General features: G+C 37.5%; 1 protein-coding gene across 5 annotated transcripts in view; it reads left to right on the plus strand.

Moving 5' to 3' along the window:
• The window catches only part of FAM149B1 (family with sequence similarity 149 member B1), a 54029-nt gene that overhangs the window by 26898 nt on the left and 1714 nt on the right, over positions 1-25417 (plus strand). For 3 of the 5 annotated variants that reach the window (XM_076010089.1, XM_076010090.1, XM_076010091.1), the window contains 7 exons: positions 3997-4184; positions 13199-13323; positions 15303-15406; positions 18763-18987; positions 20736-20859; positions 21115-21240; positions 24541-24904. In XM_076010089.1, the coding sequence (XP_075866204.1) occupies positions 3997-4184; positions 13199-13323; positions 15303-15406; positions 18763-18987; positions 20736-20859; positions 21115-21240; positions 24541-24786 (1138 nt within the window). In that variant the 3' untranslated portion in view covers positions 24787-24904. Of the gene's footprint in view, positions 1-3996; positions 4185-13198; positions 13324-15302; positions 15407-18762; positions 18988-20735; positions 20860-21114; positions 21241-24540; positions 24905-25417 lie in introns of those variants that run through there. The other 2 variants (XM_020280428.2, XM_076010092.1) reach the window with 2 other exon arrangements.

The raw sequence follows: 25417 nt of genomic DNA on the forward strand, positions 1-25417 counted from the left end.
CTTAAAGAATTATTAAGATTCCACAATAGATTCCAATAATTGTGGATTATGAAGAATCCACAATTCTTAATGGAATAAGATATTTCATTGGAATGGAATTTCAGTGGAATAAGATGATATTTCATTGTGGTTTTAATTTGCATTTCTATGATGATTAGTGATGTTGAGCATTTTTTCGTATGTTTTTTGGCCGTTTGTATATCTTGTTTTGAAAAATGCCTGTTCATGTCATTTGCCCACTTTTTTTTTTGTGATAGGGTATTGCTCTGTTGCCTGAGCTAGTACAGTATGGACATTTTAACAATATTGATTCTTCCAATCCATAAGCATGGGATGTATTTCCATTTGTTTGTATCGTCTATGATTTCCTTCATCAGTGATTTGTAGTTTTCTTTGTAGAGATCTTTCACTTTCTTGGTTCATTTATTCCTAGGTAATTTTTTTTTTTTTTTTTTTTTGCAGGTATTGTAAATGGGATTGTGTTCTTGATTTGGTTCTCAGCTTGATCACTGTGTACAGAAATGCTATTGATTTTCTTACATTGATTTTATAACCTGAGACTTTACTGAATTTATTTATCAAATCTAGGAGTGTTTTGGAGGAGTCATTAGGGTTTTCTAGATAAAAGATCATATCAGCAGCAAACAGAGATAACTTGGCTTCCTCTTTTCCAATTTGGATGCCTTTTCTTTCTTTCTTTTGCCTGATTGCTCTGGCTAAGACTTCCAGTGCTTTGTTGAATAGGAGTGGTAAAAGTGTACATCCGTGTGTCATTCCAATTTGGGGGGGCAATGCTTTCAACTTTTCCCCATTCAGTATGATGTTGGCTGTTGGTTTGTCATATATAGCCTTTTATTATTTTGCGGTATGTTCCTTTTATGCCAAGCTTTTTGAGGGTTTTTATCATGAACGGATGCTGGATTTTATTGAATGCTTTTTCTATATCTATTGAGATGATCATATGGCTTTTGTTTTTAATTCTGTTTATGTAGTGACTAACATTTATTGACTTGTGTATGTTGAACCATCTTTGCATCTCTGGGATGGAAACCACCTGATTGTGGTGAATTGTCCTTTTTGAGGTGCTGTTGGATTTGGTTTGCTAGTATTTTGTTCAGGATTTTTACATATATGTTCTTTAGAGATATTGGTTGATAGGTTTCTTTTTTTGTTACATCCTTTTCTGGCTTTTGTATCAGGGTGTTCCTGGCTTTGTAGAATGAGTTGGGGAGGATGCACTCCTTCTTGACCTACTGATCAGTTTCAGTAGGATTGGCACCAGTTCTTTTTACATCTGGTAAGATTTGGCTATGAATCCGTTTGTTCTTGAGCTTTTTTTGTGAGATTTTTTATTACTGATTCAATCTCACGACTTGTTATTGATCTATTCAGGAGTTCTATTTATTAATGGTTCAGTCTTGGGAGGTTGTATGTTTTCAGGAATTCATTCATTTCTTTTAAGTTTTCTAGTTTGTGAGCATATAGTTGTTAATAATAGCATAATAGTTTCTGATGAATCTTTTGTATTTCTGTGATATCAGTTGTAATATCTCTTTTTTCACTTCTGATTGTGTTTATTTGGATCTTTTCTTATTCTAGCTAATAGTTTATCAATTTTGTTTATATTTTCAATCAACCAACTTTTGGTTTTGTTGATCCTTTATATTGTTGTTGTTTTTTTTTTTTGTCTCTATTTCATTTAGCTCTGATCTTTGTTATTTCTTTTCTTCTGCTAACTTAGGGTTTGGTTTGTTGTTGTTTTTCTAGTTCCTTGAGGTACAATGTTAGATTGTTAATTTGTGATCATTGTTACTTTTTTGTTGCAGGAATTTCATGCTATAAATTTCCCTCAGTACTGTTTTTTTCCATATCCCACAGGTTTTGGTATGTTGTGTTTTCATTTTCATTCATTCATTTCAAGAAAAATTTTAATTTCTGTCTTTACGTCTTTGTTGACCCAGTGATCCATTCAGAAGTATGCTTCTGAATTTCCATGTATTTGTGTAGTGTTTGAAGTTTCTCTTTGTATTGGCTTCTAGCTTTATTCTACTGTGGTCTGAGAAGATACTTGATACCATCTCAATTTTAAAAAAATTGTTAAGACTCACTTTGTGGCCTAAATTGTGGCCTCTCTTAAAGAATGTTCCATGTGCTAATGAAAAGAATGTATATTCTGTAGTTGTTGGGTGGAATTCTATAAATGTCTGTTAAGTCTATTTGGTTTAAAGTCCAATTTAAGTCCAATGTTTCTTTTATGTGTGTCTTTTATGTGTCTTTATGCATAAGGTCAGTTTCTTGTAAGCAGGATATAGTTGGATCATGTTTTTTTAAATTCATTCTGCCAATCTGTATCTTTTAAGTGGAGCATTTAATCCTGTGATCCCCAACGCCCCCCCCCCAGCCTGTTAGGAACTGGGGGCGGGGGGCACAATAGGAGATGAGCAGCAGGGTAGCAAGTGAAGCTTCATCTGTATTTACAGCCACTCCTTATAGCTTGCATCACCACATAAGCTCTTCCTCCTTTCAGTTCAGTGGCAGCATTACACTCTCATAGGAGTGCGAACCCTACTGTGCATGCGAGGGATCTAGGTGGCACCCTCCTTATGAGAATCATCATAATGCCTGATGATCTGAGGTGGAGCTCAGGTGGTGATGCTAGTGCTGGGGAGTGGCTGCAAATATAGATTATCATTAACAGAGAGGTTTGACTGCACAATAAATGTAATGTGCTTGAATCATCACAAAACCATCACCTCCACCCCTCTAGTCATGGAAAAATTGTCTTCAATGAAACTGGCCCCTGGTGCCAAAAAGGTTGGGGACCACTGATTTAATCCATATACATTCAGGGTTAATATCGATATGTGAAACTTTGTTCTTGTCATGTTAGTTGATTTCTGGTTGTTTTATAATTTTTTTGTTTTTCCTGTCTTTCTGTTTTTGTGGTTTGTTGAACTTCTGTCATGTTGCCATTTAATCCCTTTCTCTTCCTCCTTTATGTGATTATTTTATTAGACCTTTGAGTTTTCCATTTTCAATTGTTTTCATGATGGTGAATATTGACCTTTTGTTTCCATGTTTAAGACATCTTTGAGCATTTCCTACAGGGCTCGTCTAGTGGTGACAAATTTTCTCAGTATTTGCTTTTCAGAGAGTCTTTTCACCCTTCTTTCCTGCCTACAGTTTCCTATTTAGTTCTTACGATCTCTGCTGTCCCCGGAGTAACTTTCACCATAGAGGCCTGGAGATATTTCTCCCTATCCCAAGCCAGTTGCAGAATTTACTTCGTCTTAGTTTATATATCTATTATATGTGAACACATCTATCTGTCAGATTTTTTTTCCCCACAGAACCCCAGGACTATTACTATTGGCTGCTTGCCAGAGAAGCACTTAGCTAACTGAGAGTTTCTTGGTTACAGACAGAGAGGAGCTTGCTTCCATGCTGTTTAATTTCCTTCCTTTTCCTTTCCAGCCTTTTACCAAATGCTTATTTGGCCTAGTAAATGTATACCAATTTTAACAGTTTGTGTGGAATGTTTCTCTAATGAATCATTGCCTCAAATAATTATGAAGCATAATCACATTTCCATGTACATTGTTAAATATGTCACATTAATATTAATCTTAATTTTAGCCAATTATGACAAAAAGATTGTTTCTGTATGCTTAATTGTCATAGCTGATTGCTCAACTGACAACATTCATCTGTTTAAAGCTAAAAACTGTAGAATAATTCTCAGATTTCTTTTGCTCATTTTATGTTTTGGCAGAGTAGTGGGATGGGGTGGGGGTAAAAAGGGAAATGCAATCTCTGTTGAGAACTCCCTTAGTTCACAAAGCAGCTTCACACATGTGCTGCATGTGCTGGGAAGGAGGAGGCTCGTGATGGGGGTGGGGGAGGGACAACAATTGCACTCCTAAGAAGTACAAAGGACAATGGTGGAGACTTAGCAAAGAATAATCATGAAGTCTTTTCCTCTTGCTTCTGTTACAGGGAAGAGGGATTTCATGGAGAGAAATCAGAAGCAGCCACAGAGAAACCGAAATTAGGGTATCCTCCCATTGTTCCATTTTACTGCATGAAAGAGGATGTCCTTGCATATGTGTTCGACTTCGTCTGGAGCAAAGTTGTGGGATGTATGGAGCAGTTGACACGTAGTCATTGGGAGGGTTTTGCTTCTGGTAAGGATCTTTGTGAAGACAATGTACAAAGTAATTGTTTATGATTTCCAAACCCTAACCAGTCTATTAGATTATATGCTTCGTTAGTATAAAAGGTGGATATGAGACATAGGAAAAACCCAAGTGTTTTTTTTTTTTCTACTCTCACACACCACAACATATATGACACCAATGTGTAGGGTTTTATCCCCACACAACAAACAATTCTGACACCAGATTCTCTAGCAGACACTAGCTGAGTATTCTTCCAATTCAATTCCAACACTATCTACCTGGAGATAGCATTGGGTCCCACAGGTTGAAGGCTCAGTCCCACAAGACTGCCTCCACTCCCCCACTTCAAATGCCAGTTGCAATCCCCAACTTATGACTGGTGCTGCTTCTTATCTTCTTCTTCCCCCCGCCCCCACTTTTTTTTTTTTTGTGACCTGTGCTTTTGACCAACCAGTTATAAATCCGGGCTCTCTGAACCCAGTCCTTTTGGGTTTTTATGGAGGATTCATTTTGATTAAATCATTGGCCATTGCTGATCAACTCAACCTTCAGCTCCTCTCCTCTCTCCAGAGGTCAAGGGTCAAGGGGTAGGGATGAGAAAGTTCCAACTTTCTAATAACATGGTTAGTTCCCCTGGCAATTGCCCCCGTTCCCCCATCCTGAGACTATCCAGGAGCCCTCAACCACCAGTTATCTCATTAGTATAGAAAAAGATACTTATCACTTTGGATATTCCAAGGGTTTTAAGAGCTGTGTGCCAGGAGCCAGGGGCAGAGACCAAATAGATATTATTATATCATAAGATTAGTGGGTCTGATTCATGTTTGTATTTCCCACACAAACTAACAGGTATTTAATAAATATTTGAGAATGAGTGGATGAAGAATAAGGTCTAGTCTATGATGATTAGTCAGAACTTGTGCTTTCTTTGAATATAATGATTTATGAGGAAAAACATGTACAAGTGGCATATACATTTTTAAAACTGCTTTATTAAAGATTGATATACAATAAATAACACATTTAAAATGTACAATTTGACAAGCTCTGACATACGTATACACTCACGAAACCATTACGATAGTCAATATAGTGAACATATCCATCACCTACAAAAGTTGGCCCTTTGTAATCCCTCACTCCTGCCTTTGCCTGGCCCCCTACCCCAAAGTGACCAAAAAGAGTGATCTGCTTTCTGTCATTATAGTTTAGTTGGCATTTTGTACAGTTTCATGTGAATGTAATCATATAATATATATGCTTTCTGTCTGGCTGCTTTCACTCAACATAATGATTTTGAGATTCATCTATGTCATTGTGTGTATCAGTAATTTATTCATTTTTATTGCTGAGAAGTATTTCATTGTACCATAATTTGTTTATCCATTTATCTATGGATTGGCATTTGGATTGTTTTCAGCTTTGGGATATCATATGAAAAGCTATTATGTACACTAGTGTATAAGAATTTGAGGGCATATATTTTTTTCTCTTGGGCAAATTCCTAGTGGTGGAATGGCTGGATTATATGGTTAGATATATATTTAACTATGCTGCTCAACAAATTATCACAAACAGTGGCTTCAAACCATACACATTTATTACCTCAGACATTTGTGAGTCAGAAGTCAGGAACAGCTTAGCTAGTGTTCTGCTTAGTGTTTCACAAGGCTGCCATAAAGGTGTTGGCCAGGGCTGGGTTCTCATGTGGTTCTCAACTAGGGAAAAATACACTTCTCCTTTTGTGTATGCTTGGAAGCATACAGTTCTTTGTAGCTGTAGTATTCATGGCAGCTTTATTGTTGAAAGCCCGCAAGAAAGACTATGAGCTAGTTGACTAGTAAGACAGAAGCTTATATAACAACATGATCATGGGAGGATATCCCATCATCTTTACTGTTATCTATTGGTCTAAAGCAAGTCACAGTCCTGTCCACACTCAAAGGGAGGGCATTACACAAAGGCATGAACACAAAGAGGTGGGAATCATGTAGGGACCATCTTAGAGTCTGTCCGCCACACATGTTCTCCTGCATGCAAAATACATTCTCCTCCCTCCTAAGGTTTCCTAGAGTCTCATCCCATTATAGCATCAGCTCAGAAGTCCAAAATCTTGTCATCTAAATTGGGTTCTGGTGTGGATTATGTTCCTAACTGTAATCTGTTCAGTACAGCTCATGAGTACAATTTTTCTCCATTTGTAGGCTTGTGAAACTGAAGAGACAAGTTGTCTGACCCCAACATACAACACATCCAACATACAATAGTGGGACAGATGAAGGATTCAAGTTATAGACATTATAGTTAAAAGGGTGGAGGATGGAAAGTTAAAAAAAAAAAAAAAAAGAGTTTCACAGCAATTCTGAAATCCAGCTAGGGAAATTGGGAGGTAGAGCATTCCTTTTTGGAGTGATGGAAATTTTCTGACATTATACAGTGGTGATGATTGCACAATGTGAATATACCAAAAACCACTGAATTGTACACTTTAAAATGGTGAATTTTATGTTATATGAATCTTATTAAAAAGTTTTTGAAATTCTTTCAGCCTGAAGAATGTCCTTTAACATTTCTTGTATTATACATGGGTCTGCTGGTGATGAATTATTTATTTTGTAGATATGAGAATTCCTTTATTTTACATTCATTTTTGCAAGATAATTTTATGAATTCTATGTTGACAGTTTGTCTCCTAGTACTTTAAATATGTCCATTTTCTTCTTGTTTGCTTTGTTCCTAAAAAGAAATCTGATGTCATCCTTTTCTTTGTTCCTGTGTGTGTGTGTGTGTGTGTGTGTGTGTGTGTGTATTTATATATATAATTTTCTCTCTCTGGCTGCTAAGATTTTCTCTTTATCACTGGTTTTGAGCAATTTGATTATGATGTGCCTTAATGTAGTTTTCTTCATGTTTCTTCTGTCTGAAGTTTGTTGAGTTTCATGGATCTGTGGGTTTATTGTTTTCATTGGTTGGAAAGTTTCCAGTCATTATTTCTTCAGATACATTTTCTGTCTCCCATCATCTGTTGGGACTCCAGTTACCCCCCAAAATTAGTCCATTTAATCACTAATTCCTCAGATAACTGATGCTTTAAAATTTTTTTCAGTATTCTTTTTTCTCTGTATTTCATTCTGGATAATTGTGCCTTCAAGTTCATTAATCTTCTGCAATATTAAATCTGTTAAGCTCATCCAGTGTAATTTTCTTCTTAGACATTGTCATTTTCATCTTAAAATATGATTTTGGTGACTTTTATATCTTCCATTTCTCTATTTAATTTTTTGAAAATATGTAATAACTTGAATATCTGTTAATTCTAGGTTGGTTTCAATTATTGAAATTTTCCTCATTATGGGTTGTAATTTCCTGCCTGGTAATCTTTGATTAGGTTTCAGACATAGTGAATTTTACTTTAAGGGATGAATTTCTTTTTTTCATTTTCTTTTTATTCTTGTATATCTTCTTGAGCTTTGTTCTGAAATGCAGTTAAGTTACTTGGAAACAGTTTGAGCCTTTCTGGTTGTACTTTTATGATTTGTTAGGTCTGGAGCAATGCTCAGCCTAAAGCTAATTATTCCTCACCTACTGAGGCAAGATCTTACTCTGCCTAATGCCCCATGCACTGAGTTTTTCTGTTCTGGCTGGTGGGAATAGGCACTATTCCTGGTCCCATATGAACAGCAGGCACTTTCCCCTCTAATTCTTTCAGTTGGTTCTTTTTCCTATTCTTAGGTAGTTTCTTCTTACTCATGAATCAGTACTCTTTGAATATTCAAGGAACACCTCACCCTCTGCAGATATCCTGGGTTCTCTTTCTGTGCATTTCTCTCCTCTCTGGTACTCTGTTCTAGGAATCCTAGCTGCCTTGTCTCTCTGGACTCTCAATTCAGGGAGTCTACCAGGCTCTGCCTCAGTTCCCCTCCTTGTGCCATATCTTGGAAACTCTTTCAAGGCAATTTCAGGGCTAGTCTCATTTGTTTATCATCTCAGAATTCACTATCTTTCATTATCTAATGTACAGTGTCTTGAAAGCCATTGTTTCATGGTTTTATTGTAAGCAAGAGGGTAAATAGAGTCCTTGTTACTCCATCTTGGTTGGGAGCAGAAGTCCAGCAAATACATTTTTAAAACTTTTTATTGAAGTATAATACACAAATAGAAAATTACAAAGTAAGTTTACATCAAGTAAGCTTGAGGAATTTTAAAAAACTGAATATACTTATATGACCAGCACCCAGATCAAAAACAGAACATTACCAGCACTCCAGAAGCCCTTCAAATGCTTTCTCTCAGCCAGTTACTTAACCTCTACCCCTCTAAGAGTAACACCATCCTCATTTCTGACATCACAGATTTTGCCTATTCTAAAACTGTATAATTATGTTTACAATGTCAGCTTCATTAAAAAGAAACCTTTGTAACAATAGATTCATATAGTATATACCCTTATGCATCTGGCTTCTTTTACTCAACATTATGTTTGTTATATCCAGTTATGTGTTGCTTGTAACAATAGTTTGTTTATTCTTGTTGCTGCATAGTATTCCATTTTATGAATATATCACACCCTACTGTTGATGGACACTTGGGTAGTTTCCAAAATGTAATGCTGTCATGAACATTGTTGGGTATGTCTTTGGTGAACATATGTATTGCATATATAAGACTGGGATTGCTAGGTCACAGGATATGCTATTCCAACTTCAGTGGATAGTCCCCAAAAGCTTTCTAAAGAGGTAGTACCTACTTAAACACTGTTTCCAGTACTGTGAGAGACTTCCAGTTGCTTCATGTTTGACGCACTTGATACTGTCTTTGTGGGTTTGTTTTATTTTTAAGCCACTCTATTGTATGTGTATTAAGTTCTCTTTTAAAGCTTATATTAGAGAATAGGACTAACATGCTCTTTAAAATGAGTTGGTTTATATTATGTGAGGTTAAGTTTTTGGAGAAAGAGGACACATGATTATTAAAGTCCAGAGTCATATCTAATCTATCATAATAAACCCTGGTAATAAATAAAGGAACTCCTTCAGGGCTCAGTTTTAACCACTCAGATATCAGAGAAAACTTTATTTCACCTTTCTCAATTTACCAGTGTTGGTCTGTGAATTAATATCCTTTTATTTTTCTGTGCATTCATAAATTTAGGTTATTTCATTATATTATAACTACACTGATCATGAAATGAAGCTAGAGGATCTCTTAACTGGTTCAGTGGATTGACTGAAATATCTTAAAACAGGAGTCAGCAAATCTTGTCTATACAGAGCCAGCTAGTAAATATTTTAGCCTTTGACAGCCATCCATTCTCTGTTGCAACTACTCAACTCTGCCCTTCTAGCCTGAAAGTAGCTGTAAACAATACGTAAATGGATGCACGTTGGCATGTACACTACTATATACTCAGTAAATAGGTTTACCAAAAGATATATGCAAGAATGTTTTTAATAACACCATATGCTGGAAAACATAAACTGGACACTACCCAAATGTCCATCGACAGTAGCATGTGATATTTTCATACAGTAGAATACTATACAGCAATAAGAATATACAAACTATTACAATTTTATTTACAAAAACAGGTAGTGATAACAGGTATGGGGTGTCTCTTTGGGGTGATGAAAAAGTTCTGGAATTAGATAGTGGTAATGGTTGCACACATCATGAATATAATTAATGCCACTGAATTGTGTAGTCACATGCAGCATAATGATGTTTCAGTCAGTTAGACCACATATGTGGAGGTAGTCTCATAAGATTATAATGGAGCTCAAAAATTTCTATCACCTACTGACATTATAGCTGTCATAAAATTACAACACAATTCATTACTGTTTATGGTGATGCTGGTGTAAACAAACCTACTGTGCTGCCAGTCATATAAAAGTACAGTACATATAATTATGTAGAGTATATAATACTTGATAATAATAAATGTTACTGGAATATGTGTTTACTATACTTTTTATTATTATTTTAGAATATACTACTTCTACTTATTAAAAAAAAAAAGGTCACTGTAAAACAGGCTCAGGCGGGTCCTTTAGGAAGTATTCCAGAAGGAGGCATTGCTATTATAGGAGATGACAGCTCCCTGTGGGTTATTGCCCATGAAGACCTAACAGTGAGACAAAATGTGGAGGTGGAAGACAATGATATTAACTCCCTGTAGGCCTAGGCTAATGTGTGTGTTTGTATCTTAGTTTTTAATAAAAAAGTTTAAAAGTTAAAAAAAATTAAAAAATAGGAAAATGCTTATAAAACAAGGATATAAAGAAAAATATTTTTGTACAGTTGTATAAGGTGTGTTTTAAGTTAAGTGTTATTACAAAAGAGTAAAAAAGACAAAAATTACAAAGTTTAGATAGTAAAAAAGTAAGCTAAGGTTAATTTGATGAAAGAATTTTTTTTTTTTTATAATTTAGTATAGTGTAAGTATACAGTGCTTAAAGTCTACAGTATTGCGCAGTAACATCCTCAGCCTTCACATTCACTCACTACTCAGTGACTCACCCAGAGCAACTTCCAGTCCTGGAGCTCCATTCATGTTAAATGCCCTATACAGGTACACTATTTTTATCTTTTATACCTTTTTTTGGTTTTTCTTTTAGTGAGACCAGGTCTTGCTCTGATGCCCAGGCTGGAGTGCAGTGATGCAGTCATGGCTCACTGCAACCTCCAACTCCCAGACTCAAGCAATCCTCCTGTCTTAGTCTCAAAATTACTGGCCTCAAGTGATCCTCCTTCCTCAGCCTCTCAAAGTAATGGGATTACAGTCATGAATCACCACTGCACCCAGCTTATATCATATTTTTACTGTACCTTTTCTATGTTTAGATACACACCATTGTGTTACAGTTGCCTACAGTATTCAGTAATGTGCTATACAGGTTTGTAGCCTAGGAGCAATAAGCTAAACCATATAGCCTAGGAGTATAGTAAAGCTATACCATTTACGCTTGTGTAAGTAAACTTAATAATGTTTGCCTAATGATGAAATCACCTAACGATGCATTTCTCAGAATGTATCCCTCTTGTTAAGTGACACATGACTGTATTTTAAAGTGGCAAAATGGTAAGTCTTATGTGTATTTTACCACAATAAGCAAAAAACAGGTAGCAGGCCAGATGGGCTCATGGGCCAGTTTGCTAACCCCTGCTCTAAAATGCTATCCCTTCGGGAAGTAGTATAGTATAATGGTTAAATGCCAGACAACCTGGGTTTGACTGCTAGCTCTGACACCCACCTCTCTGTGCCTCAGTTTCTTTATAAAATGATAAAGACACTAACATCTATTCCATAGAGTTCAGAAATAAACATGTTACATGAAAATATATAGATAGTGCAGTTCCTGGAATATATAAGAGCTCAATAAATGTTAGCTATTATCCCTTACTTTTTAGTTAAACTATAATACTTGTAAGTATGGAAAGAGAAGTTTTGCATTTTTAGCTTTGGCATGGACCAGTTGGTTACTTGTTTGTTGCTGGAGCAAACTGACAGGTGGTGGTACAAACCTATCTCTACTACTAGAGCAACTTTTTCTACCTCTGTGTGAGGAAGAAAGCCCAAATGTATGCTAGTGTGCAATATATGCAATAGGGCTACATGCCAACTTGTAACATGACAACATTTTAAGATTGTGAACCATAGCCCCAAAGTATATAAAACTCTGAGTAAATGTACTCATTTATTAATAACTTGTGATTTTTATAATCTTTTTTCTTGTTTTAGGATAGGGTCTCACTCTATCACCCAGGCTAGAGTGCAGTGGCACAATCATAGCTCACTATAACCTCAAACTCCTGGGCTCAAGCCATCCTCCCTAGTAGCTGGGACTACCTCAGACTCCCTAATAGCTGGGACTAAAGGCACATGCCACCATGCCTGGCTAATTTTTTTTATGTTTATTTTTGTAGAGACATGGTCTTGCTATGTTGCCCAGGCTTGTCTCTAACCACTTTTACCAATTGTTCAAAGTGATTGTACTAGTTTATATGCCCACGAACAGTACACAAGTTCCTGTGCTTATAGTTTCAATACTCACTGTTCTTCAGTATTTAATTTTTTTGTCATTGTGTCAAAGGGTGTTTTCTTGTGGTTTTATTTTCTCCATTTTCTTAATTTCTATATGTAAGGTATAAATTTATTAAGGTACAATTTACATACAGTCAAATTTATCCTTTTAAAAATGTTCAGTTCATATTTTCCATCTCCTCTGAATTCAGGATAATTTCTTCAGATTTTTTTTCTCTAATTTCAGCTTTTAACCTACTGTTGAGTTTTTAATTTTAGGTAATTTTAGTTCTCTTATAGTTTTATTTTGTTCTTTTTCAAATCTGCTTGGTTATTTTTTATGTCTTGCTCTTATATTTTCAATCACTTGTTTTACATTCTGCATCTGTTCATTCCAATTTCTGAAGTATTTGTTGATCTGATTATTTTGTTTCTGCTTGCACTTTTTCAAGGTGCCTTGTTTATTCATGGATTGTGTGATTTTTTAATAGTGGCTTCTAATCTCAACTTTACCTGTGGGAATTGAGGTCTGGATTAATGATCTGATGGTTCCCCTGGAGATACAACATCCAATAGAATAGTCACTAGCATGGATAGCCATTTATGTTATAATTAAATAAAATTAAACATTCAGTTCCTCAGTCACTAGCCACATTTTAAGTGTGCTCTGTAGCTACATGTGGCTAGCAGGTACCACATTTGACAGCACAGATGTAAAACATTTCCATTAACTCCAAAGGTTCTGTCAGACAGCTTTGCTCTAGAAATCTTTCCTTTTTCTTCTGCCAGATACTTTCAGGCATCACAAATCTGGTAAACTACTTTCAACTACTCTTGGTTTGAGGGGTGTTTTGAACCATGCAGATGGTATGAAATTGGGCTGCAAAAATGAGTGAAGCCTTGAGATTATGAATTCTTAAGGGAGATTTTTTTTCACAGTACTGTTGCTGTGCATTAGAAGATATCCATGGATAATAGACTCTATTCCTTTGCCCAGATGATGAGAGTAATGTTGCAATCACCAGGCCAGACTCAGAGAGTCCCTGTGTGCTGACTGAACCACACCCTTTGGTGTTGCCAAGAGTGCCACAGTCTAAGGTGCTGTCCATCACCTCAAATCCGGTAAGCCCCAGAAGGGATCAATTGGAGGCCCTAGGGCTGTTCTTGCCAGAGGAAATTTGCTCCAAGTTGTCTGCCTTAATTGTATTATGTTTGATGTAATATTTTTCAGTAGTTATGTGTTTATTATAATCCAGTGACTCTTTGCATTGATCCATTTCAGTTTAAAAAATTAATAGCAAATTAGGGTTGACAAATAATTGTCAATCAACTCTTTTGAAGAGGCATCCATAAATTGTGCAATCTAGAATCAACTATGTGGTTAGTCTAAGTCTGTTTTGGGAGGATTGGAAGATACCTTTATGATGAAAATAAGGACTAATCTCAGATTTTCTGTGGCCTTAACGTTATTCTTTGAATTCCTTCTTTTTAACTTCTTATCTTTTTCTCTTAATTAGGCCTACCCTGATTTTTTGTTGTTTTTGTTTTTTAAACAGGATCTTGTTCTGTTGCCTGGCCTAGAGTGCAGCAGCATCATTGTATCTCACAGCAACCTCAAACTCCTGGGCTCAAGCAATCCTCCTTCCTCAGCCTCCCAAGTTGCTGGGATTACAGGCTCACATCATGCTGCCCAGCTAATTTTTCTATTTTTGTAGACAGGGTCTCACTCTGTTGCCCAGACTGGTCTCAAACTCCTGGCCTCAAGCGATCTTCACACTTTGGTCTCCCAAAGTGCTGGATTGCAGGCGTGAGCCACCACACTCGGCCTTTTTTTTTTTTTTTAATATTTGAATCTGTTGACTTTTTTTTTTTTTTTTGCCTTTTGGATATTCAGTACTCAAAAATCAGGTAGAAAAATAAAACCAAAGCAAAGAGAAAACCTGTCTCAAGTGAATCTGAACAAGCACAAAGATAGCATTCTTTACAGGAGGCTGGCGAACTTGGTCTCATCCCTGTGTAATGATTTACATAGTCCTAGTTTTTACATGATAGTTTCCTAGTGTTACTTGTGGCAAACAAACAAACAAGCAAACAAAAAAAAAAAAAAAAAAAAAAGGAAGGGGACAAAAGAAAGAGAAAAAGGATTGTAATCCTTGGGCCATGCTCATCAACCCTGGGTCTTGCTACCAGATCCAGTCATAAGCTTCATTGGTATATGGCCAAGTATTGTGCAGCTGGATTTACAAAAGGCATATTTAAAAATAAAATCAGCAAGGTTCATAACTTACCATATCAGGGATCAACCAGGTAAACTCCTGTTCCTTTGGTGGCAATAAAACACTTCTGCATCTTGAACTGTTCTGGGTACGGTTACGGTAGCCTCAGCCCTGAACAGTTAACTAGACGGTTCTGGTTGTTAGTGACCAAAGGAAGGAGGAGTTAATTCAAACATTCTTGAAAGAAAGAGGAAGGAAAATACATTCTGTGGCAGAGGAGATATCAGAAAGGCTGATGACCTGAGAGAGAAAATAAGCAGGTCCTCAGGTGGCAATACCAATCCAAGTAAGATTAAATCCTGCTAACATTAGAACAAGGAAGATTAACTCCTAGTCAACAGTCTTCAGGATGTAGGTTATTACTGAGAGTTGACTACTCCATGGGTAGTAAAAGAGAAAGGATTAGTTTATGCAGATTGCAGGATTGTGTGATGATAAAAGAGATTGTTAAAGTTTACTCTTATTTTTTATATTATTGTTCCATATTTTGTGAGTTTTCTTTTTTAGGTTTTCTTTTCTATTGTAATATAAATAATAATAACAAAGGTCCTCTCACCCCTATCAGAGTGGCTGTTAATTACTTTCATCTAGGTTGATCAAACTTCCCCCACCTGCTGTCATTTACAAATGAGGAAAGCACTGTCATCTTGACAGTGGTCAAGAGGTCCCTGCTAGGGCTACTGGCCAAGATATTATAAAAAGTTAAGGCACAGGGAGAAAATATATACATGACCAAATTGGAAATATTAACTTTTAGCAAAGCTGGGAAACCAAATAGGTATCTTCACCAACCAGTAATGAGTAACATCTTCTTTTGACATGTAGATGAGTCTCTGTCAAGCAAGTGGTCATCAGCCAAATGTGAATGGTCTCTTGGTACATGGGATGCCTCTCCAGCCAAGAAATCTCTCCCTAATGGACAAGCTCCTGTAAGAAGTATAAAATTTTAATAGACTATAGAGTGTAAATAGATCACTGAGAAATAATGGGAAAGTAAAATCAGTTCATCAATGTGCATGTATGAGGGAACTTCAAAAAGTTTGTGAAAAAATGGATTTAAAAGATAAAAATAAACCAGGTGCCATGGTTTGAGCCTGTAATCCCAGCTACTTGGGAGGCTGAAGTGGGAGGATCCCTTGAACCCAGGAGTTTGACACCAGCTTGGGTAATTTAGTGAGACCCCCATCTCAAAAACAAAAAGATAAAAATAAAAAATTGTGAACTATTTCTCAAAATAAGCTCCAAGTTCAAGACACTTTGTAAATGATGACACCAGCCATTTAGTCCATCCCTAAAGAAATGAGGGTCCTGAGAATTTAACCATGCCAATGTAGGCTTTTTTACTTAACTGAGGAAAAAATGGGTGCCCTTTAAATATTTTTTAAGACTAGAAAACAAAACGAAGTCGGTAGGAGCCAAATCAGTACTATAAGGTGGATGCCTAATGATTTTCCATTGAAACTCTTGCAAAATTGTCCTTGTTTGACGAAAAAAATGAACAGGAGCATTGTTGAGGTGGAGAAGGGCTCTCTGGTGAAGCTTTTTTTTTGTGCTAAAGCTTTGGCTTTCTCAGAACACTCTCATAAAAAGCACGTTATCATTCTCTCCAAAAAGCCAACAAGCAAAATGCCTTGAGCATGCCCCAAAACTGTTGCCATGAACTTTGTTCTTGACTGGTCCACTTTTGCTTTGACTAGACCATTTCCACTTCTTGGTAGCCATTTCTTTGATTGTGCTTTGTCTTCAGGATTATACTGGTAAAGCTAGTATGTTTCATCTCCTGTTTCAATTCTACGATGAAATGCTTCAGGATCTTGATCTCACTTGTTTAAAATTTGCATTGCAAGCTCTGCCCTTGTCTGCAGTTGATCTGGGTGCACTGGTTTTGGCGCCCATTGAGCGGAACATTTGCTCAACTTTAATTTTTTACTCAGAATTGTGTAAGCTGAACCAATTGAGATGTTTATGGTGTTGGCTATTATTTCTGCTGTTGATTATCTGTCCTCTTCAATTAGGGCAAGAACAAGATTTTTTCCTCGAAAATTGATGTGGATGGTCTGCTGCTGCAGGCTTCATTTTCAACATTATCTCGACCCTTCTTAAAACTAGTTATCCATTTGTAAGCTGATGACTTCTTTGCGGCATTGTCCCCATTAGCTTTTCAACAAGCACCATTTATTTCACCATTCTTCCACCCAAGCTTCATTATAAACTTGACATTGGTTCTTGCTTCAATTTTAGCAGAATTCTGTTTCTCTGATAGCTTTTTTCAAACTGATCTCTTAGTGCATCAAACTAAATCCTGTTCATACATGTTATAACAAGTTAGTAGAAGTTTATTTTGGTGCAAAAATTTTTTTTAAATCCATGTGTATTTTCCATGAACTTTTTTTTTTTTTTTTTTAAACAGTCTCGCTTTGTTGCCCAGGCTAGAGTGAGTGCCATGGGGTCAGCTTAGCTCACAGCAACCTCAAACTCCTGGGCTCAAGCAATCCTACTGCCTCAGCCTCCTGAGTTGCTAGGACTACAGGTGTGCACCACCATGCCCAGCTAATTTTTTATATATATACTTTTAGTTGTCCAGCTAATTTCTTCTATTTTTTTAGTAGAGACAGGGTTTCGCTCTTGCTCAGGCTGGTCTCGAACTCCTGAGCTCAAATGATCTTCCCGCCTCGGCCTCCCAGAGTGCTAGGGTTACAGGTGTGAGCCACCATGCCCGGCCTCCATGAACTTTTTGAAGACTCTTCATTCAATTTCCTAAAGTAGTTGTACCATTTTACCCTTCTACAGCAATGTATGAGTTTTAATTGGGGGAGCACATATATTTAAGTCAGGAATTTGAAATATCAATTTCATAGCAGTAGACCATAGATTAGATTAAAGGAGGAACTGAAGGTAAGGGGTCTAATGTAGGAGTTCTAGCATGAGTTGCTCAGGGTCTGTACTTAAGCTGTAGCACAGAGTAAGAAAAGAATGAACTATTTTAGGAGTTATTGTAAAAGAAATGAAATTATATAGAAATGGAGAAATCAAAGTCAGCTCTGAGATTTCAAGCTCAAGGGAAGCTTGTTTTGGGGGAAAGATGAGTTTCTTTTGGGGTATGTTAAGTTTACATTGATGGGTCATCTTGCTGGAAATTTGGAAGAGGTCAAATCTGGAGACTGATCTAAAACTTATCTGGCTAGAGATAATAATTAATTCCAGAATTATGAATGAGAAGTTTACAGAACAAAATAAAGATGAACATAGGGCAGCTAACGCCTAAATCTTTTATAATTAGAAAATAGAGCATCTAAAAAAGTGAATAGGTAAGAAGGTAGGAAGACCAGAAATATCTCTTGTAATTCTCAAGGTTTAGTCCTATTCCTTCATGGGAATAGGACTCTTCCCTTGAGAGTCCTCCAAACACTGAGGCATGTTTTGCACCAAAGTGGCCTGAAAGGTTGAGGAACCTGCATAGGAGCAAGTGGCAGAGCTTAGCTGCTCTTTCACTTCCCCTCCATTTCACTCTGCAAATACTGTCTCCTAGATGTCTTACATCTAAGTCAAACATCCTCTCATCTGCTTTATTTTTTATTTTTCCCCGAGGAGCTCTGGACATCTCATCTGTAGCATAGTGTGTTAAAGCTATTGAACTGTTTAGGTGTGGTATTTTCTTTATTAGAGGACTAAAAGAAAAGGGTTGGGTTTCACAGTTGTTTATGGTAATAGGGCTACTGTGGTCTCACTGCCATGGGCAGCATAAGGCCTGCTGCTAGCTTTCCAAGGAGCCCAAACCCGCACTCCTACCTTTGCAGGTTCCAACTAGCTCAACACTTGAATCTCTGCAGTGGGAGCCATACTGGTGCCACAACTGCTCCCAAACAGCAACATTTGCCTTCCAATTGTCTTTCTGGTGACAGTCCTTCAGCACAAAAGAATACATCAAATACAGTACCAATCTCAGCCCCAGTGGCAAGCTTTTGGAAAGCACTTTGGAGTTAGTCCCATCAGGCTTGCCTTCATTTGTGACTGAGCAAGTGACCGTGATGGCAGGTGATGGACCTGGCTTTCCCAAATCTCTGTTCTAGCAAATTATGATTGAAATGGTGCCCTACTTTTAAGAACAGATTCTCATGCCTGAGCTAGATTACCTTCTGGAAAGTTGATTAATTACTAAAAGGTTTTTATTTTTACTTTTTCCTACCCTGAATGTAGTTTAGTCTAAATCTTTTTACTTCAGGAGTCTTTTCTTGCTGTACATAGTAATCTTTTTTTCATTGTGGTTTTCTGATTGGGCCTCTAGAGATATTGATGACAAGCTACTTACAAGGCCTGGGTCCAGTACCATCCTTTCAACCCGAAATTGGCCAAATCGAGCCATGGAGTTTAGTACATCATGTCTGTCATATACAGTGCAGTCTGCCAGGAGACGCAATCCCCCGCCGCGTACCCTTCATCCCATCAGCACAAGCCATTCACGTGCTGGAACGCCAAGACCTGTGGAAGAGCTCCTCAGAGGATCCCGAATGTAGGTTTCAAAGGCAGAATTTCTGGAAACTATGGTAAAACTAATAAAATTTATATAGAGAATTAAATATAAGATTGAAATCTATGCCTACAAACTCATGATTATTCTTATGATGGATGATCCATGGGGTTTGTACACAAAATTTTTAAATGGAGTCAAATTTTAATGAAATATAAATACTAAATCTTTCTGTTAATTCGGCTAGAGATTCCTATTTCTAAAAATAAAATATTGGTTAGAATACTGTAGTGAGATTTATAAAAGGAATAAAGGATATATATTTTATTAAACATTTTCCTTAATGGGAACATGTTGAGTGAAATTCATCCCAAAATAATAGTTAATTCTCCTTTAATGTTTTTCTGTACCATTGGGATCTGTTTATTCTATTGACAACGAAAACTTTATAAACCTCAGATGGGTATTATAATAGTTGCTTATATACCAGGAAAAATATCCCTTAGAACTTCTTAGGAAACACTTAGGTAACACTAAAAATAATCTTTCCTTTTCCCAACCTCCATTCACTAAACACTCTGAGCTTCATTGTGCAAAAAATACCTAGAAGCCAATTTTTAACATAGAATTCTTTTAGTTATTGATTCACAAAATATCTTAGGATAATTGATTTCTAAGACTATAACCAAGAGTGTAAGATATTATTATAGTACACAACTGTGTACTGAATTCAGCTTCTGAGTTAAGCATGTGTCATTATACTTCTCTCCCAACATGCTGTTTCTTGATCTTGATTTTTCAGTTTCTTGTTATAATTCATCCCAACAGAATCACAAAAAAGGATGTCCCAAACCACCAAAAATCTTTGTCAGGCCACCAATATTCTCCTCACCTGCTCAGCTATTTTATTATGTGGCTGTAGCTATATCTATACCGACAGAGCTATAGATTCATTCATTTGGGGATGAGTGGTTTTGAGGTATAACTAATCTTTCATTCTCTCTGACAGTACTTTTTTTCCTAAGGTGAAAAATAAGTTGCTTTGTTAATTCTGAAACATGAAAATCTCATTCTGTTTCAGTTAGTGTCTTAGGTATAAGTTAACACTGAAAGCTGTTCTAAATCCCATTGAAGGGAATGAAAGTTTAGGAATTGTACCTGAGAATTACTGTTATTAGGGAAAGGACAACCAGAAGGCTCAGAACTGTGGAGAATTCCATCAGATGTGAATTTACAAATCCAAAATTGGCAGAGAAAATTAATTTATCATCCAGTTCTGTGAAAAGGTCAGCTTCTCTTGTGTGCCCAAGATAGAGCTTTTTTTTTTTTTTTTTTTTTTTTTTTGAGACAGAGTCTCGCTTTGTTGCCCAGGCTAGAGTGAGTGCCGTGGCGTCAGCCTAGCTCACAGCAACCTCAAACTCCTGGGCTCGAGTGATCCTTCTGCCTCAGCCTCCCGGGTAGCTGGGACTACAGGCATGCGCCACCATGCCCGGCTAATTTTTTTTTTTTTATATATATATCAGTTGGCCAATTAATTTCTTTCTATTTATAGTAGAGACGGGGTCTCGCTCTTGCTCAGGCTGGTTTTGAACTCCTGACCTTGAGCAATCCGCCCGCCTCGGCCTCCCAAGAGCTAGGATTACAGGCGTGAGCCACAGCGCCCGGCCAGAGCTTTTAAAAAATCAGAAAATACTACTAAACTCATTTGCTTCATTCATTCGATTTCTAATCAATTTGCTGGCATTAACTTCATGCTTTCATACCTTGGTGTTCCCTGGTGGGATCTGCAGCCCAGTGGCATCTGACTCGCTCTCCTCCCCCTCACCGATGCCCCTGAGTCGAAATAATCTGCTGCCACCTATTGGTACAGCTGAAGTTGAACATCTGAGCACTGTGGGGCCACAAAAGCAAACGGTATGTCTCTTTCATATTGCTCTTCCATGTGCTTATTGTGATACCTCATGGGCAGTGATGCTGTAGGATTTGTACTCTGGTCTTGATTTATACTATATTTTGTCCACAAAAGTACAAACTGAGTGCTAATTTATAATGGTGGTATTGGAGCTGCTTGACCTGCAGTTACCACATGTACCAGGGTTGATGTAGGACATATGCAGATCCCACTACTAATAGTTTTAACTGTTTCTATAACTTTTATCTCCTCTGCAGAAACCCCACAGTGATTCCAGTCGAGCTCGAAGTGCAGCAGTGGATGAATCCAACTATCAGCCATCCCAAGAGAGGCTCCTTTTACCTGACTTTTTCTCCAGGCCCAACACAACGCAGTCATTTTTGGTAGAGTGACATACTTCCTAATATGGTCTTGATAGTTGGGGAATGAAAAGGGAAAAGAAAATTACTACTTTAGCAGACGTAAGACTTTATCTGGTGGTTTAATCAACTCTAAATATAAAATTTGAGGTAATAACTATAAAAAGTGTTATAAGTACATTTTGTTGGAATGCTACAAAATGTAGACTGTCCCTGCCACTCATTCTTTTGTCAGTAAAATGCCTTACACAGAAATCACAAATTCTAAACAATTTAAGTTTAGATATTTCTCAGTACAAGCAAAAATGCTAAACTCCCATGCATATCAGATCAGCATAACTTCATTGTCAGGTAACCCTGCTCTTATGGAATTACATTAATAGTGGTATCAGATTATAAGGACTGGTGATGAATGAGTTAGAACTTTAATTTTTTTTACAGATGGGGTCTTGCTGTGTTGCCCAGGCTGAATTCAAACTCCTGGGCTCAAGCAATCTGGTATGCCCCAGCACACCCAGTTTAGGACTTTTCTTTTCCCATTGGTGTTTCAAATTCAGACACCACCTTCCCATTTACTAGCCCTTTTACTTTTTTTTTTTTTTTTTTTTGAGACAGAGTCTCGCTTTCTTGCCCAGGCTAGAGTGAGTGCCGAGGCCTCAGCCTAGCTCACAGCAACCTCAAACTCCTGGGCTCAAGCAATCCTCTTGCCTCAGCCTCCCGAGTAGCTGGGACTACAGGCACGAGCCACCATGCCCGGCTGATTTTTTTTATATTATATATATTAGTTGGCCAATTAATTTCTTTCTATTTTTATGGTAGAGACGGGGTCTCGCTCAGGCTGGTTTTGAACTCCTGACCTTGAGCAATCCGCCCGCCTCGGCCTTCCAGAGTGCTAGGATTACAGGCGTGAGCCACCGCGCCCAGCCCCCTTTTACTTTTAAGCAAGTAACAGAAAAAACCTCGTTGGGAAACTGCATGTGATGCACTCACCTTTACCCATTTATAGGCCAGGAACTCAATCCCACCTAATCTGCTTTGTGGCAAGAGGGCTTGGAAAGCCTTCAGAATTGACTAGGGCCCCACATCCTGCACCAGTTTTCAGGGTGTTAGTGTTTGCAACTCACTTATCCCAACTCAATGAACCTTGAACCAAATCAGCCTAAAGCACTGTACAATCTTCCTTCTACTAGAAGAGTGGTAAGAATAAACGAACTGGGCTTTGTATTAGTTGCCTAAGGCTGCCATAACAAATGACCAAGAACTGGGTGGCTTAAAACAACAGAAATTTATTCTCTCATAGTTCCAGAGGCTCAAAGTCCAAAATCACGGTGTCAGCAGAGCCATCTTCCTTTGCCGGCTCTAGGGAAATATTGCCTTCTCCTAGCTTCCAGTGGTTGCCTGCAATCCTTGGTGTTTCTCGGTTTGCAGCTGTATCACTCCAATTTCTGCCTCTGATCACATGGACTTCTGTCCTGTGTATTTGTGTTCGTGTTTCCGTCTTCTTACAGAGACATTACTCATTGAATTTAGGGCCCACCCTAATCCAGTATGACTTCACCTTAACTTGATTACATCTGCAAAGACCCTATTTCCAAATATGGTCACATTCACAGGTTCCAAGTGGACATGAATTTTGCAGGGGAGACTATTCAACCCAGAAGACCTCACAAAGCTTGATTTAGGGGGTAACCCACCAGAAATAAGGACAAAAAGGAAATGTATGAGCATTTCTGATTCTTGGAGTTCAACATGTGAATCCTGGAAAGTTTGAGAACTTGTCTTCTCATAATCTAATCCAGGATATTTATTAAGCAGTGCTTGATTATATTCTATAGCTGCACTCCTAACATTTTATTTTTCGTTGCCTTAGTGAATGCATAAAACATTTCAAAGGTTCTTTTTCATAAGTTTATAACAATAAAGTAAAAATTATTTATCACAGCCATATTTCTCCCTATTTGCTATCATAAAAAGGGAGATACCTAGTAGCTCAATCTAGTAGCTGGCTGAGTCCTAGGCTTGGTGCTGTCAGACTAGCACTCTGCTCCTTGGTGTTTTCATCTAAAATAAGGGTCAGCAAACTACAATTTATGGGCTACTCAACCTGCTGCCTGTTTTTGTAAATAAAATGTTATTGGAGCAGAGCCAGCAAGCTCATTTGTTCATGTACTGTCTATGGCGACTTTCATACCACAATAGCAAAGCTGAGTAGTCGCAACAACCATATGGTTCACAAAACCTAATGTCTGGCCCTTTACAAAAAATAAATTTGCTGACCCCGGATCTCTAGACTATGGGGGCTTCACCAGAAAAAAATTCCTTAAATCTCTCAATTTGAGTGCTGACAGGGAACTCAGGGATGTTTTTATTCAGAAGCGCCAACAGGATAGCTTATATAACTCTTTACTGGATATCTGCAATATTTTTTTTAAAGAGATCTCGCTCTGTAGTCCAGGCTGGAGTGCAGTGGCACAATCATAGCTTACTGCAGCCTGTGCCTAGCCTTGGATATTTGCAATTTAACATTTTAGTCATATCTTTACATCTTTAAATTCCTTGAGGTAATTCTGAAATGTTTGAGTTTCATAAGGCTGAAAAATAGGCTGGGCACAGTGGCTCATGCCTATAATGCTAGCACTCTGGGAGGGCAAAGTAGGAAGATTGCTTGAGGCCACCCTGGGCAACATAGCAAGACCTTGTCTCTACAAAAAAACAGAAAAATGAGCCAGGCATGGTGGTGTGTCCTTATAGTCTCAGCTACTTGGGAGGCTGAGGCAGGAGGATCAATTGAGCCAAGGAGTTTGACTGCAGTAAGCTATAATGATGCCACTGCAGTCTAGCCCAGGAAATAGAGTAAGACTGTCTGAAAACAAAAAAACAAAAAAACCTGAAAAGTAAATATAGAGTTAAATTTCACTATTTCACTTTACCACTATGGTGGTAAAGTCATGGGTATTTCAATGTTGCTGAAAAGGCTGGTTGTTTTAAATAGTCAGTAGGCAATGAATAAAAACCAGTAACACTCCCTTGGAATCTAACTGAAATATTAAGCTGTATGGATTATTTATGAATGCTAAGATTTTCTTAAAGGCATATTAATAAAGTTGTAGAATTTGTAATTTTTACAAGTTAACAAATGGCTTTGTCAGGATCTGGCTTGGGATTTTTCTATTTGGAATGCAACACAGCGACAACTTTCCCCTCAAGTTAGTAGACTGTGCCTTTTACACTGCTGTCAATTTGAAGGTTTTCCTCTGTGAACTTTGTAAAGAAAGCATTATCCTTTGGGAGAAGTTGCACTGTAAACTGTCTCTTCTCTTTTAGCTGGACACGCAGCAGCATCGTTCACGCGCAGCCGAGTATCCTCATCAGGCCCGACCTGGTAGGGGATCTGCAGGTACACGTGGGGCCACGGCCCTTATTTTACCACTGAGTGGATATGTTAAGACCCTACCTTTGTTTTGTTCTTTCCCCCCACCTACACTTATTTTCCTTTCTTCCAGATATTCTTATATTTATTTTGTTTTCACACATCTTTGCAAATCACCTCAAATTCATTTGGGGACATGAGGTATAATAAAAAGATAGAAGAGTTCTATTGCTCAAAGCCAAAAAGTTGCAGATTTCTGCTGTTTTCATACCATATAATTAACCTCTCACTACTATGGTAAACTATTTTTTTAATCTAAAAACTTTAAGCCAAATAAATAATTTTCATAACATTTGAAATAGTCCTTAAGAACATGGCATGGATTTTACAATGTAGGTAAAAATTGATACTCCTATGGATTAAACTGCTTTGGTCAGTTAACCTGTTAGGCTAAGGTAAGAAAAACTCTTAAATGTCAGGATATGCTGAGTCTGATTCTAGCCCATTAACTTTTTATCTCTAAATTATACTCTGTAGATATATTAACAAAGGAGTGATAGATGAAAATTTAGGGATGTCTTAATTCTTCCTATGACAGTCTTCTCATTACCATCAGGGTCATTCTTATTACTTTGTAGGCAAATTTGGAAGTACTGGGCAGCTGAAGTGTTTCCTGTTAATGGTAGGATTAATCAGCAAATACAGAAAAAAACTAATCTGCCCAAGCGATCTTTGTAGTCCTAGTGATTTTTTAGTTCAGTTCCTAGTAGCACTGGCTGGTAGTCTTTAAATGCTTTCACTAGATTCTGCTTTTGGCTCAGTCCTCATAGA

The sequence above is a fragment of the Microcebus murinus genome, chromosome 14 (genome assembly GCF_040939455.1).
Source record: "Microcebus murinus isolate Inina chromosome 14, M.murinus_Inina_mat1.0, whole genome shotgun sequence".
Lineage (NCBI taxonomy): Eukaryota > Metazoa > Chordata > Mammalia > Primates > Cheirogaleidae > Microcebus > Microcebus murinus.